The sequence below is a fragment of the Diabrotica undecimpunctata genome, chromosome 6, assembly GCF_040954645.1.
Source record: "Diabrotica undecimpunctata isolate CICGRU chromosome 6, icDiaUnde3, whole genome shotgun sequence".
NCBI classification, from domain to species: domain Eukaryota; kingdom Metazoa; phylum Arthropoda; class Insecta; order Coleoptera; family Chrysomelidae; genus Diabrotica; species Diabrotica undecimpunctata.
The window spans coordinates 109,460,858-109,477,540 of NC_092808.1; the positions used below are offsets into that span (position 1 = coordinate 109,460,858).

At 35.8% G+C, this 16,683-nt stretch overlaps 1 protein-coding gene across 1 annotated transcript in view; it reads right to left on the bottom strand.

Annotated features, from left to right (window-relative positions):
• Positions 1-5,355: 5,355 nt before the first annotated feature.
• Positions 5,356-16,683, bottom strand: part of Scgdelta (sarcoglycan delta) — a 295,638-nt gene continuing 284,310 nt past the window's right edge. The window contains exon 6 of the mRNA XM_072535102.1: positions 5,356-9,511. Within this exon, the coding sequence (XP_072391203.1) occupies positions 9,205-9,511 (307 nt within the window). The 3' untranslated portion in view covers positions 5,356-9,204. The remainder of the gene's footprint in view (positions 9,512-16,683) is intronic.

A 16,683-nucleotide genomic window follows, 5' to 3' on the forward strand; every position in this document is an offset into this window, starting at 1 on the left:
CTATTTTCGAGATGGCCGCAAAGTCGTCTCCCGTTGTTATTGGTTGCTCTGTCGAACCATAGGGGAGATCTCGCATTAAGGTCTCCTATAATCACTGTGGGCTCTTCTGTATCGAGGATTAGGCTCAAGTCTTCATCGAATATCAAATCGTTAGGTCTGACATAAGCTGACACTATTTTTAGTGTTTCGTTGTTGGCCTTTAATCTGACTAGCGTGGCGTCCATTGTCACCAGTCCATCTGGTGTTGGTATGTGTTCGTGTTCTAAGCCTTTTTTAACTAGTATGGCTGTTCCTCCTGATATCGCTCTATGGTCAGTTCTATAGATATCGTAGCCAGGGAATTTGGTTTTCTTCCTTTCCACTAATTTGGTTTCTTGAAGGGCTACGATATCGAGCTCTAATCTGTTGATCATCTCATCCAAAAGGTTGAGTTTTTTGAAATTCCACCGGAATTCCAGGACCCTATGCGTAGATCCTCCGTACGGTTTGCTAGCATTGTCGGTATATTTCTCCGAATGCAGTCATCATTTTAGTTGCACGGTCCATCATGGACATCATCTCCATCATCTTCTTAGTGTACTCCGTATGAAACGAAGCAATAAGTGTGGCAGCATCATGCATGGTAGGAGCTGCTTCTTCTGTGGTTGTTTTGGCAGCTTGAGCATAGCTGAAGCCCGTTGTTGTTGTTGCTGGAGTGATCGGTTTGCTCGCCGGTTTTACGGGGGCAGGGATCTTCTTCTTAGGAGCTTTGGAGCATCCTCTGTAATTCGCTGTGTGTGCTTGGTCACAGTTAGCACATTTTGGGGCTGTTTCTTTGCTCTTTTCACAATCATTGCTGAGATGGTTTCCTCCACACTTTACGCATCTGGAGATGCAGTGACAAGCCTTAGAACTGTGGTAGTAGCCCTGGCAGTTGAAACATTGTAGGGTGTCTTTTGTCATTTTGAGTTCGTCTTCGAAACGAACTCTCATGAAGCACAAATTTGTGACTCCACGTATTTTTTGGATATCATCCTCTTTGAGGGTGATCAAGAAGAAAGGCAAGATCTGTTTTCCTTCTTTTTTAGAGTACATGTTGCTTACTCTAGTAACGTCGACATTTTTTTCCCTTAATTCGTTGAGAATTATATCTATTTTTGTATTTGCAGATAGCCCTTTTAGTATGACCCTCTTCAGTTTTTCGTTGTCGATTGGGTAGGCAATATACTCTACCTTAGGTGTGTATTCTTCGAGTATTTTGACTACTCCTAGGTAGTCTTCCCTTGATTTTGTATTTATTACTATTGTTCTACCAGATCTGGCGAACTTGTTGTCAGAAATAATACCTGCTTTTGCCGCTTTTTGCAGGATTGCTTGGTGTTCTGCGACCGTCTTTAAGATGATCGCAGGAGGTTTTGGTTTCTTTACGTTAACCTCAGCAGGTTTTTGAGGGGTTACGTTGTTTTCTTTTTCTACTTGGGTTTCTTTCGGAGACTCCAAGTTTTTGTGGGCTTTTTGCTCACTTCTTTTTTGTAGGTCTTTCGCGGCTTTTGTGAGCGCTTCGTCATTTCTTTCTTGTATTTTTTGCGTTTGTTTTTCAACAACGCTTATTGGTTTTTTTGGTTTTACTGTCTCACTACTGTTTACTGATTTCTCAGTAGCGGTGCCTTTTTTGTTTTTTTCCTTCTTTTGGACTTTTGTCCATCCTGCTTCTGATTTCTCTGGTTCTTTTCCTTCTGTTTTGCGTTCTTTAGGCTTGGCTGCACCCCCAGATGTCGAGGGAGTGGCTTTCACCGTCTTGCATGGGGTTGTTTCTCGGGGCCTGTGGGTTTCCCACAAGGCCTGGTCTCTTTTCTTCTCGACTTCTATTAACTTTTCGTTCCTCTCGGTCAGGGCCATTATGTGGCCGACCAGTTTCTTTATCTCTTGGTCCTTCTCTTGATTCTCCTTCCTTAACTCAGTCATCTGAGTTAGGAGATCCTGGATTTGGGCCTGTGCCTGTTTTTCGCGCTGCCTGCTTTCTTTCTGGAGTTGTCTTATTTGTTCGGTCAATAAGTCGACCGATTTGTAAAGACCGCTTTCGTCTTTATCTTTAGTGGATTTTTTTGGCACTTCTTCTTCGTCGGAGTGTTCCTCTGATGGCCTTTGTCTTTTGTGTTTCTTGCCTACCTCCGGCTCGGCATCGTTGCTGGTGGAGATGATGTCCACTCTGGGGTCCTTCATTTCGATGAAGTCTAATGGGGGCGGGGCTTCTACGCTTGCTGCGTCAGTCTTGGCGTTCAGTTGTTCGTCCGTCTGAACGTTCAGGGCTTCGTCCGACTGGACGTTCAAGGATTCGTCCGACTGGACAGTTGATTCGGTGGCCGGGCTCAGCTCATCGTCGGGGGTGACCTCCATGGTGGTAGAGACGCTATCGTCTGTATCCACCTCGCTGTGGTTTTCTTCCTCGTTTGGTATGAACGATTCATCGTCGGAGGTGTCTTCGATTAAATCGGAATCAGGGGATAATTTGGATTGAAAATTATTATAGAGTTTAATCGCTGAAGCGACCGTAGGGGTGAGTGACTCGGGATAGTCACCTTCTTCTTTTTCTTGTGATGTCACCTGCGTGACATCACTTTTTTGGGGGGGAATTTCACTCATCTTGCCGTAAGGCAGTGAACATAAGTGTTCAAAAGAATATAGGATTTTATTACACAGAAGACTCTGTTTTTTTTTCGTTCCGCCAAGCCGCTGCCTGACGGTTTTCCTGGGTGTCGTCCCAGCAACCTCACGGTAGTTCACTCCCTGATTTCTCAGGGAGGGATCCTCTTGAAGTTTCTCTCACCTCAGAGGCAGGGGCCGTTTCTGTCCGACTTAGAATACAAATTACTAAGCCTTACAGTGTCATCCCTGTCGACCCACTGAGATGAACCCGAATTTTTCGTAAACACGAAGCTATCAAAAGCCTCCTACGAGGAGCCCATAAAGGCAACCCCTCGAGGTTTAACTTAGTGACAGCCTCGCATCCACTCTTCACTTATTTGAAAAACAAGTGCCTGTGCCACACACGGTGTCTTACACACCGGGAGCTGATAAGCTCCGTTGACAACAGGTCAGTCGTTCTCACCTAAGCACACTGCACGTCCTTACCGTCCGACCACTAGAGCCAGACTTTACTACTGATTTTTAATCACTAACTTGGTTATCTTATCTTATATATCATCTAAACTCATTTTTCAAAGCTCCACACGACGACAAGCGCCTTCCAAACCAATTATTAATGCAACCTAAAATTTACAAAAAAAAAAATAATAAAACAAAAGAGAAATTGGATTTAATTATATAACCTTTGTCATTAAGTGTTATCTTCAGCTTCTGATAAAAATTTCTCCTTTATTCAATTATTTCGATTTTTTTAGTTTGTAGCCGATGGATTTTCTTTAAAAGAAAGCAATAACTTTTGGATAGCGGCTTATATCTATATTATTTTTAATGTTAAGTGTGGACTTAAGTATCGAGTAATTGCTCCATAGGCTTGACGGCTTCAAATTATTAGGTTTTTCCATTAGATATGCAAGATTTACTTCTTCATTTATAGTATGTATATTTTTTTCATTGCTCCATTTTTAAAATAATTCCTAGACCAATTCATACCTCTTTCCTAACTTTACCGGCAATAATTCATAAATAGCGGCTTTAGCAGTTTCTCCTAGTCTCATCTGGAATCATTTCGGCTTCACTTTCACTGCTGATTTCCATTTCTTGGAATTAAAAAACGAAAAACTGAGTGAAAACACACGAATCTTAAATAACAAGCGTTGTCAAAATAAAATACAAAATTGATGTTGATGTAATAAATCATACCGGAAGTTTAATTTTAGGGACAGCTGCAGAAAAAATTTATTACATATTATTGCAATATTTATTTGCTTCGCGGTCAATAGCTAATGTAATTTTTAATACTAATGGAAAACATTGACGTTGTGTTTCAGTTTTAAGCGAAGTAATGATATTGATAAATAATTGTTTTTCAGAAAAATTAAGTTAGTAAAAGAAGAATAATAATGGTTGTCTAAATAGTCTATCAAAAGGAATTGACAAAAAAATGACTGATAACTGAAAATAACTAAAACTCGACCAGTTTCTGCATTTTCACAAAATCTAATTAATATTAAGATGGATTGTTTTCGGTTACCCACTCCTTATTTATTAATTTAATATAATTTGATTAATTTTTAACAAAATTGTTGGATTATTATCCGGATTCCGCATCTGCTTGAGTTATTAAATGCAAAAAGAAAATGTCAAGATATGGCGCTTATTAAAAAAATAGGTTTTTACTATAAAAAATAAGAAATAAATATTCTTCTTTATATTTACTTACTTAAAGAGTCATTGCGATAAGTTTTGACCCTAAAAATATCAAGTAAAATAAAAAAATTCTCTGATTTGATATTGTTATGAAGTAAAATATTTTTTAATTTATTTTCTAATTTATTAAAGTAAGTAGATCGCAGCAATTAACTAATGGAACTAAAACAGACAAATATTCAGAAAGAATATTCTTTGTGGATTAAAATTTATTTTAGTCTATTACGAAAAAATGAAATATTTAGGTTATGAAATATTGTCAAAGGAAATAATAGCAGAAAAGAAATCTGCTTACCGATTTACAAGTCCATTTTTATTATTGCTTGTATTTTATATGCAAAATCTTTTTATTATATTTTTATATATTTAAATTTATACAGGGTGTCTAAGATCTGTTTTACATGTATTTGAAACTTTAGAGCAACATAATGTTATTTTATTTGATGATTAAAGAGCTAAATATAATGCACTAAAGATATATAAATTGTAGTGCTATTATTTCGCAACTATATTGAATTGAACTAAAAAAATTAGCTCTTTAGATAACACACCGAATCCTTCTTCTTATAGTGCTTGTCTGTTTTGGATATTTACCACTATCATGAAAATCTGTATTTTGCAAACTGCTCCTTTGAAAATATGTGTGGTTGTTGTGTTCAACCGCGTACGTAGATTTTTCAGCCAGGAAATCCTTCGCCGTCCTGGTCCATATTTTCCTTCTACTTTTCGTTGTAGAGTTAATGGAAACAACCCATTCTTTCGCCGTTCCTCATGATGTACCCCAGGTATTCACATACCTACTACTTAATGGAAATAAATTTGATAAATTGGAAGTAACAGATAACATTTGTTATCCAAATAATAACTCTAAACTCTCAAAACTTCACCTTCAATCGCTCATGAGCGACTGTATGAAAGACTGTATGAAAGGATGCTGCGAGTACGCATAGATGACATGACTTAGAGATCAAGTGGTTTATCTCCGAGGTAGTTCGGTTTTTATAAAGGGAAAAGCACGATTGATACAATCGCGAGTGTACTCGAAATACTGCGCAACAAAGGGGATGGACATCGCTGAGCGGCCCTGCTGTTGTAGATGTTAGGAATGCCTTCAATACTCTTCAGGAAAATGAGATAATGAACGCAATGGAGAAGAGAGAATGTCCTAGTTACCTGATGTGGTGAATGTGGTGGCGAAGTATCTGTCCGAGAGAAGGACTATGTTGGAGAAGGTACAATTCTCGGCAGAACGGCCGGGGTCGGAAGTCGGAAGTCGGAAGAAGTATGGAACCTGACATATGATGGGGTTATGAATTATGAATACGGAGAGGGTACAACCCCTACGTCTTCGCGGATGACCTTGCTGTACTGGTAGTGGCCCAGATCTCAAATACCGTGTTCGGAACGCAGGCAGCGTCGTAAAGAAATGATTGACGCAGCACTGACTGAAACTTGCGGCAGAGAAACTCGAAGCCATCATTCTGAAGGGGAAAAGTAACAGGCAAAGTGTGGAACTACAATGTTCGGGGGCATGTCTAACACCCAAAAAATATGTAAAGTACCTAGGAGTGACGTTGCACCAGATTAGAAAATGGTTAGAGCACGTGCGGGTGGTGGCCCGGAAGGTTGTGGATAGTGCGGCTGCGTTGAAAGTGTGATGCTCAACGTTGGGGGACCCAAATCCGAAAGAAGTTACACGGTATTAATTGTACAAACGATTGTCCCCTACGCGGCATCAGTCTGAAGCGGGCGGTAGAGATAACGGCTTATAGGAGGCTCATGATGCAAGTGGACAAAACAAGTCTGTTGGGAATGGCATGCGCCCACAGGATTGTGTCTGCGGCAGCTTTGTGAATCATTACTAAATGTATTTCGTTGCATGCTTTGGCGGTAAAAAGTAAAGAGCTCTATGAAAGAAGAGACCCAAATCCTACTACGGCCGAGAAAAGACATAAAAGGGAAAGGTCAATTGAAAGATAGCACAGTGATGTGGCACAGTGGATAAAGATGCTGATCCCGAACCTAACAAAATAGCTGGACTGTGGCCACAGGCAACTTAATTATTTCCTAACGCAGGTGCTCACAGGACACGGGTATTTTTGAAACTACCTCTCTAGGTTTGAAAAGGCTGCCACAGATGAATTCCTATACTGTAGACACTCGAAAACTGTGACACATACGATGTAAGACTGCAGTTTTTTAGTTTTTTATAAGATATTTATAAGTTTTTTATAATGTATTGTATTTGGCTGCAATCAATGCTTGGTCTCTTTACAAAGCTAACACCGATCAGAAAATTTCACGTTGCAAATGTAGAATAACTAACTATGACCCTAACCAACAGAGCTTCACCGACAACTCAAGAAAACATATTGAGTGCACCCAATTTTAGAGAAAAGAGGAAAAGAGAAAGAAAAAAGTGTAAAACACCAGCTTGTTAAAAGAAAACCAGTGATTTGTGCGACAACTGCAAAAAAAAATTTGTGACAAGTGTTCCAGCATAGAAAAAATTGTATGTAATCAAGTACTACAGTGTATGTAAATAATACTTTATTATAGACACAATGTTTATCACGAATTTTTGATGTATTTTTTTAACAAATCTGTTTCTCAAAATTTTTAGTTGATTAGAACACGCCCAAAAGCAAGAAGTGGTTAAATTAAATACCACCGTCCTTTAAGGTAGGTCGCTTTAGTCGTTCTTCCAGTGTTAAAGTTAAGGAACACATTTCAATAAAGTACTCTTTCTTTTATTCAAACTAGATAAATATACAGAAATAAAGAGAGTCCAAATTAAAGGCAAAAAATATATCAAAAGCCAAAAAAGAGACAAACGGATAACATAAATTTCTTTGGAAATGTAAGACTATAAAAAAGAACGGCTTCAAGCTAAGAGTTGTCTTTCGTTACATTTGTTGTGGATTGGAAGTAAGTCAATAACGAGATCGTTATATAATTATAATATTTTCTGAACATGTTTTCCTTTTTTTTTGTTCTTCAGATATTCTTTTCTAAGCCAGGTTTGCGATGATTTTTGCAAACTCTTCTCTTTGGCTTTTATTATTAGTGACTGAATGTCTAAGAAAGTCTAGTATTTATTTTTTTTAACCACATCTGTCGTTTACTAGGGCCTCGCTTACTCTTAATCATTCCTTCCATTTTAAGCTGTAGAAAGTTATACATCCCGTGCATAAGGACGTATCCAAGATGAGCCGTTTTTTCATCGTATCTAATATGGCATACCCTATGGCTGTCAACAATACAAGCACCACCTTCTTCAGCTTCACGCTTCTTCTATGCCCATTATACCTATTCCAAGTCTGGTCATTTTTTGAATGGTATTATGAAGTTTTGCAGCCTGATATGTTGTCTTTTGACGGCGTTTGAGATGTGGTTGTATCGAAGGATACTAAAAATTCCATGGACTAGCAGAACTAGAAACGAAGAAGTTCTTCGAAGAATGGGACATCAACGAACTCTATTAAATATTATTAAGAGGCGTAAACTAGAATATCTTGGACATATAATCAGAGGACCAAGATATGAGTTCCTTCGGCTAATTCTCAACGGTAAAATCGAAGGAAAGAAATGGATAGGACGGAAGAAACTCTCTTGGTTGAGGAATTTGCGGCAGTGGACAGGTTTGACAGCGGACCAATTGCTACACGTAGCGCAAGACCGAGATCAGTATAAAAATATTATAAGCATGGTAGTCGCCGACGTTCCGTAGGGATATGGCACTCTAAGAAGAAGATATTGTCTTCATATTTCAGATATATATTTTAGTTATCAACTCTGATGTTTTTAAAGATACTTTTCCCGTTCTGTCACAGGGGTTTTGCTGGGATATGACCTGCGAGACCATATGATCCAGAGGTGGATCACCTCCCTTACCTAATCTTGGCTTCCGTACTCAATGATTAGTAACTGTTTCTGTATTTGCCTTAATAACTTAACTAGAGATGTCATGAAACTTTTAATGCAGTGATTTCTCGTTGCCTCCTGCATTCTGATGCCGTTGACCACTTTCTTCGTTCTGACGATATATTGAATTCCAAATATTTGCAGATATATCGAATGTTAAAAATTGATATAAAACTATCGATTCAACTTAAAACATATTAATACATTAAATTTAACGATACATCTTTGCCATCTGTATAACACTATGACTAAGATTATTTTTACTTAAAAAAATTTATATCACACCAACTTAATTTCTGAGAAGTAAGGCGCTAGATATTGTTATGTCAAGTTTTAAATTCCCTCTCTGGAGTCCATATCGGAACTTCTTGCATCTTAGTATCGTTAGTCATTACATGACTGCACTAGTATATAATTCACTCTTTATTTTAATGATTTTCGTCGAAAATGGCAATAACCAAAAAAAAATATTTCGGCGGGGACTGTTGGTCATGGAGCCAGCCTATTTCATGAAAGAATGTTATTGTATATAAAAATGAAAAAGACAAAATGATAGGACTAAGAAACTATGCATAATCTGCGAAACTTAAGAGTGGGGGAATAATGAGAACAGATTTATAGTAATTAAAATACCAAGGTTAAGTGACGAAATGGATATCTTTAAGTAACAGATTAATATAATCTAAAAAATAATTCCCAAAACAGGTGAAAAATAATATAAAAACACAGATAACAAATATATAAAAAAATTAAGACAAAAAAATAATCCTCAAAACTTTAAAATATATCCTGTCTATTTACAATAGAAATGAAATAGACAAAACGAGATATCGTAGTTTTGTTAAATTTTCAAATCAGTTCCTATAAACTAAAATTATACTTTTAATAAAATTATTGCGCTTTAGTCCAAAAAGTATACACGAAAAAATATCTAATTAATTACCAACATTATCGGCACAACCTATCGTCATTTTCAGAAGCACACACTAGATGGGGGGAAGCGAGAAATAATTTGCCACTTTCGCAAACGCAGAGCTGATAAATATCGTATGTGTCACTGGTGGCTGCTCGTGACATCACCTTAGCTGTTGGTATCAATGGCATTAGAATTGAACTTGTTTCTAATTTGATGGACCCCACTTCAGAATGAAGGGTCAAATCGTTGAAGGAGATCGTTCGAATCTTGCCTCCCTGAGATTCCATGTGAATCCTCTTTGCGGCTTTTATCTCCAGTGATCTGGTAGGAGACTCTAATCTGTAACAAGAAAATTAAAAATAGAACACTTGTTGTAAATTGTACCTTAAAATATATAAACTAAACTTCAGTTTAGTTAATCAAGATTTTTTTTCCTATAACAATATGGTCTATAAAACAATAATGTAAAACTTATTATATCCAAAAATTATCACGTTATGTAGAATACGTGCCATATAATAATATGTTCACAATATTAATGTTCGTGTCAATTAAATTTTACAGTTCAAGTAGCAGCTTTTTATCTAGCATAGCAATACAGTGCTATTTTATTCATCTTCGTTGTTAAAGATACCATTACGCTTCCCGTTAAAAATATATTCTAATATTTTATTTTTAAGTAAAAGAAAACCAATTAATTTTTAAAAAATTATTTATTATTATTTTTTTAAATTATACAAATTTAAAAAACTTTTGAAACTAGCTTCGGTAAAAGTTTTCATCTTGAAAACTAACTTCTTTGGTTATCTTTAAATAATTCTATTGTGTAATTTTATGCGCTCTATATATAATGTTAATGTAAATGTAAAATGTATTTGGTACAGCGCTCTTAAATATCACTTAAAATTCTACCACCAGAATCTTATAATATATATTACTTGCATCGACTTTTGCCTATTAACTCCTTTAGTTTTTTATGCAAATGGAAGCTGTCGTGTCGTTGCTATCGGTTTTTAATGTCTAAATAGGATTCTTGTAGCCATTGGTCTCTTGCTATTTTAATTATTTTTGGTATTTCTTTATGTGTTCCAATATATTTTTCTCTGTTTATGGATTTGTACTGCCTCCAAACATCCAGTAGATCTCACTGTCTTTTTTTATCCAAACATGTTTAACTGTCGTGTTAGAAGGTTTTTTCTTAATGCAGTCATTATTATTGGTTTCGTTTTTTCCCAGCAATCATCTATGTTGTTCTAGTCTAATTTCGTTTAACTTGTGAATTTCTTGAGAAACTTTACTTAGAGTACATGGAATTTGGAGTAGATCTAGTGATATTTTGGAAGTTTTATGATTTTTACAGACTCTCTTTGGACTAATCGCTTTAAAGAACTTAATTTTCAAAAAACATAATATGATTTAGGATAAACTTTTTTCGTTGAATTTCTCAAATTATTTTTTTTAGTTCTATGCTATCTTTCTTCTTCTTTACGTGCCATTTCCGCGACGGAGGTTGGCAATCATCGTGGCTTTTCTGATCTTAGATGCTGCCGCTCTGAATAGTTCGATTGATGTGCATCCGTACCATTCCCTCAATTTAAGCAACCATGAGATTCTTCTCCTTCCTACACTGCTCTAGCCCTGAATTTTGACTTGTATAATTAATTAAAGTATGTTATATCTTTCATTACCCATAATATGTTCCAGGTGTAACATCTTTCTTGTCTTGACGGTTTCCAATATTTCCATTTTTTTGTTTACTCTCATGACTTCGTTGTTTCTTACATGCTCGGTCCATGATACATCTTCAGGATTCTTCTATACACCCATAGTTCAAATCCTTTCAACTTTTTAGTAGTCTCCATGCTTCTATCCCGTAAAGCAGAGTCGAAAAAATATAACACCTTGCCAGCCTATCTTTTAAGTCTAATTTCCGTTCTCTTGCACAAAGTACCTTTCTCATTTTATTGAAGTTTACTCGTGCTTTCTCTATTCGAACTTTGATTTCTTTGAAGTAATCGTTTGTGTGTAAATTAGTTATTGTGCCAAAATTATTGTAGTTTTCAACTTGTTGTAAAGTTTTACCGTTTATTGTCAGGTTTTTATCATTATTTTGGGTTTTTGATATCCTTATAAATTTAGTTTTCTTGATGTTTATTGATAATCCATATTCTTCTCCATACTCATCCATCTTGTTCGTTAGCTTTTGAAGGTCTTGGAGGTTGTCTGCTATTATGATAGTATCGTCCGCATATCTAATGTTGTTAACTGGTGATCCATTGACCTACATTCTTGCCGTTTCTTCCTCAAGAGCTCTTTTCATAAATTCTTCAGAGTATGTATTGAATAGTAGTGGTGACAATACGCACCCCTGTCGTACTCCTCTTTTAATTTTGAACTCTTCTGATGTGTGTTCATTAATGCGTATGTGTGCCTGTTATTATAATATAGATTTGTTATAATTTAAAGTTCATTGTATTGTAATTGTTTTGTTTTGAGGATGCAAAGAGAGCTTCACGGGTACCTACAGTTCGTCAAAGTTAGCTCTGTCTTTCAGTTTAAACTCTAGCGATGCGAAAAATAAACAGAGAACGTATTCGGAGTAAAGAAGATAGCAAATGCGTTCGGATTTTAAAATTATTTTATTATGGAACTACGACTGAGGGAGGGTCAATTGAACTCCTCTACGGAGTCCAAATAGTTTTCTTCAATATCCATATCAAGTATTTGGTAAATGCGTTTATGGATGATCTTCAAAAACATTTTAAGTGTGTGAGACATCAGGCTTATAATGCGGTGGTTGGTGAATTCTCTAGCATTTTTCTTTTTTGAGAGACAAATAAATGTTGAGGTAAACCATTCATTGGGTATTTAACAAGACTGATGAATTTTATTAAAGAACGTTAAGAGGACATCCATGTACCCATTTTCTATTATATTAAGGATATCAATCGGCAGTTGATCTGGCCCCGGGGTTTTTCCGTTTTTGGTGTTCTTTATTTCATACAATATTTCTTTCTTTTTAAATTCCGATACTTGTTTTTCTGTCCTCGCAAGATAGGTATGTCTTGTAGGTTTCCTCTTTCGTCGTCGAAGAGCTCTTCTGTATAGTCTGTCCATCGTTTTAGCTTTTCGTCAGTCGTTATCATAGTATTTTCATTTTTATCTATCGTTGTGTCGTGGTTTCTTTTTTGCAGCCCTGCCATTTTTTTTAACCTTTTTATGTAGGTTGAATAGGTCTTATTTGTTCTGAAGATCTTTTATTTCTTTACATTTTTCCTCATATTAAATTTGTTTTGCCTCTCTTATAATTTTTCTGATTTCATTGTTAATGATTTTGTAAATGTGGCCGTCTTTGTTCTTGGCTTGTCTTTTTTGGTCCATCCTGCCGAGTATTTCGTCGGTCATCCAGTTGTCTCTCTTTTTTATCGGTCCTTTTAATATGTCTTTGCATGGAACGAGGAGGCAGTTTTTTAATGTTTTCCATTGTTGGTTTATCTCGTATGTGTTAGTATCTAATTTATCAAAGTTTTCGTATATTTTCTATTGAAGTGTGTTTTTTTTTTATATCAGCTTTTTTCAGTTTTCGTACATCTAATTTTGGAGTTCTTTGGGGTTTTCGAATACATTTAAGTTTAAGCGTAAGATTAGCGATTAGTGGGTTATGGTCTGATGTGACATCTGCTCCTGAATATGTTTTAACTGATTTAATAATGTCACGATATCTCTCTTTAATCACTATATAATCGATTGGGTTTCTTACCACTTTTTCTGTTTTATCTGCTGGTGAGCGCCATGTATATAACCGTCTTATAGGTAACTTAAAGAACGTGTTTGTGATTACTAGACTTTGTTCTTTGCAGAATTGTATAGGACGATCTCCTCTATCATTACGTTCCCCTAGATGATCTCCTCTTTCATTACGTTCCTTGATCTGCCATTATTGTTTCAGCTCTTCCCTTGCCGACTTTTGCATTGAAATCACCCATAACTACCGTGACTTCCCTGTTCTTTGTCATTTTCAGTGCATCTTCAATTTGTTGGTGGAATGTTTCTACTTCATCTTCTGTTGCATCCGTCGTTGGCGCATATACTTGGATCAAATTTAGTTTTGTGTGTGATGTCCTTATTTGTAGTAGCATCACTCTTTCTGAGATTGGAACAAAACTCTCTATTGACTTGTTGACCTCTGCATCGACAATAATTGCTACTCCACGCCTATGCTGATTGTCAATGTTTCCCGAGTAATATAAGGTACCGGTTTCCGTCGAAAGGTATCCTGAGTTAGGCCACCGTATTTCGCTTACACCTAATATATTTATATTTATTCTTTTTATTTCTTGAAGGATGCTATGCATTTTAGTAGGTTAATACATGCTTCTGACGTTCCACGTACCTATTTTTGCTTTTGATAATTTTACTTTGTCTTGTTTCGATGTTTGACAAGGGTTTCGCCAGTTAACGACCTGGGAGTCCTTATCTGTTCCTCCCCTGCCGGATCTTGGGCTCCGATTCCCATGATCACTTTCTTTTTTTCTTTTAGTACCCATTGTCATGATCATTGTACTTAAGATTTCTAATTGGATGTTTAATAAAATAAAAAAAAAGAGGTTAGTCTTTGTATGTGGGTATATCTTATTTTATAAAAACCCTTAAAAGGGCAACATTAAAAACACGAACGTTTTCGGAACAACCGTTCCATCATCAGGTTAAAATACAGGTTACCATGCCTGAGCCACCAAAATATTTGGGTAAAAACCCTTTAAAATGTAATGTGTTACCAAAGAGTGTACATGATGTTGATAATATTATATGATGTTTAATATTTTAATTAGATTTTACTTCAGGTAACATACACCCATGCTTAAGTGAGTTCCAGTGTCCGGAGAGTAAACCTCTTCAAACGGACTTCAGCTGGCAACTTAATAAAATGGTTTCTTCTTGCCTTCTGCATCCTTATGCCGTTGACCATTTACTTGATTCATTGCTACCGAAGTGTTTATAATAATTAGTGATATGTTTATTTCTAATTAAGTAATTAAACTAATTAGTATTTAGTGAAGTGTTTATATTAATTAGTGATAGTCTTTGAAGTCGGGTATAGTGAAAGTGACTTTCAAAAGAGAATAGTACGTGCTTCATTGTTTTCTATCTTACACTACTAGGGAAGAATGTGTAAACAACGAGCATGAGTATGTAAAACCTTCTATTCTTCTCGATATGTGTCACTTATTATCGGATATAGGGCTGATTTACTTCTGATAACAGGAACTTTTTGACGTTTAGTTGTTTTATAATAATTGAAATATTAGTGCGATGTTTTTGAATTATATTTGTAACAGTTTTCTGTAAGCCCACATTTCGAAGACATCAATTTTTCTTCGGTTAAATACATTTTTTCTCACTAATTGCAAGCTGTGAAGAAGATGCAGATTATATACTTAGAAAGCTCAAAGATGAATACGAAAAATGGGGGATGAGTATGAATATGTCTAAAACAGAATATATGCGAATAGGCAGTGAAGACGAAGACCCAGATTTGGAAATTAGACAAATGAAAAGGTGCTACGAATAGAAATATTTGGGAAGTATTATCTGCAGTAAAGGAACAACGGAACGAGATATAGACTATAGAGTGCAACAAGGCAGGAAGAGTGTACAAATTCTGAATTCGATACTTTGGTCCAACAAAGCTACTATGAGAACTAAAATGACTATCTACAAAGTAATTGTAGAGCCCATTCTTAGATATGGAGCAGAATGTTGGCAAATGACAGTAAAAGGAAAGAAAAAAGTTGACACGGTTGAAATGGACTACCTAAGAAGAGCTTGCCGTATATCAAGAGTAGAACGTATACCTAATTCTGAAATTAGATGAAAAACAGATAGAGTACATACAACTTCTGAAAGAATAGAAACTAGACAGTTAATATGGTATGGACACGTACAGAGGATGGATGACAACAGATGGCCAAAAAGAGCTATGGAATACAATCCAAGTAATAGAAGGAAACGAGGAAGACCAGCCAAGTCTTGGATACAAGGTGTTATGGAAACCATGAAAGACAGAGCCATTGATGAAGACACCTGGAGAGATAGAAAAAGATGGCGATCGAAATGCGGGAAGCGGCAGAAGGTGTAGGATCCCTGCTTATATATATATATATATATATATATATATATATATATATATATATATATATATATATATATATATATACATTTTTTAACGTACATTTACGCACATTTATGCCACATGTTAGATTAAAATTAAGACTAATGTATTTTTGTAAATGCGCATATGTAACTTACTCTTTATATTTATACAATATTGTTAAATATTTCTTTGTTTGAGTATTTATTTTTAAGTCTCACGCCCAAAAGGTGCTACTTTTATGGCAGCTCTACTTCAGTGAGTTTTTATGTTTATTTAGTATTTAGTATGCTTTTTGTTTCTTGTAATCTAGAATATAATGTAAGCTTCTCAAATAAACATTATTGTTATATTATATTTCTTCGATGCAAATGAGAAAATAGGAAATATTAAGAGAGGAGTTACCACGTCTAACCTTGATGAAAACGTTGATGATCAGTAACTCGAGAATACGAGAACTTCAATTGTAAAAAAACATTCGCAACATACAATAATTATTATGCATAATGTCTTCCGAGAAAGAACAATGGAGATTGCAAAATTTATGAGATGACAATATGAGCGATGAAACCGAGGATCCATATCACAACGACTCAGATAATGATCCAGTGTACAAACAAGATAGCTCGAGCGCTGGCAGTAGTGTATTGACTTCCAGCGAACCCAGGGAAGACGTAGAATTGAGGAGATGGACCTCGAAGGTTAGTAATTTTTACTTTTGCATGTTGTATAAAATGTGAGATTTTATTTACCGAGTGAAAAAAATCATAATAATTGTGGTATGAATGAATTGTCAAAGATTTCTGCAATTTTTTTCCGACTAACAATAATACAACGAATATGAACTAGCGTAAATCTTTCTTAACCATGTTTTTTTATTTCAGAATCTCAGGATTCTGAAACAAATGATTCGTCAAATGTTGAAGAACAAGATGTTCTTAATAAGGAGCTGATAAATACTTTGGTAACCAAAACCAATTTGTACGCGGAACAAACCATAATAAAAGCTATTACGGAAGAGACCCTCATGCCGTCCTCTAGACTAAGTAAATGGATCAACGTGACTCGCAAAGACATGTATTGTTTTTTGGGTTTTCTCCTATGGATGGGCTTAGACAAAAAGCCGAAAATCACAGATTATTGTAAACATTCTGAAATTTATTGGTCTGAAGTGGCAAATCGAATGTTTCGAAGCCACTTTGAAAATATTCTAAAAATGTGGCATTTCGCTAACAATGAACAATGCGAAGAAGAAGGCCGACTCAGCAAAATTCGATGCCTGGTTGACTTTCTTAATAAGAAAGAAATCAAGTAAGTTATCCTTTCTGACGAACATGTCTGTATAGACAAAACAGTGGTA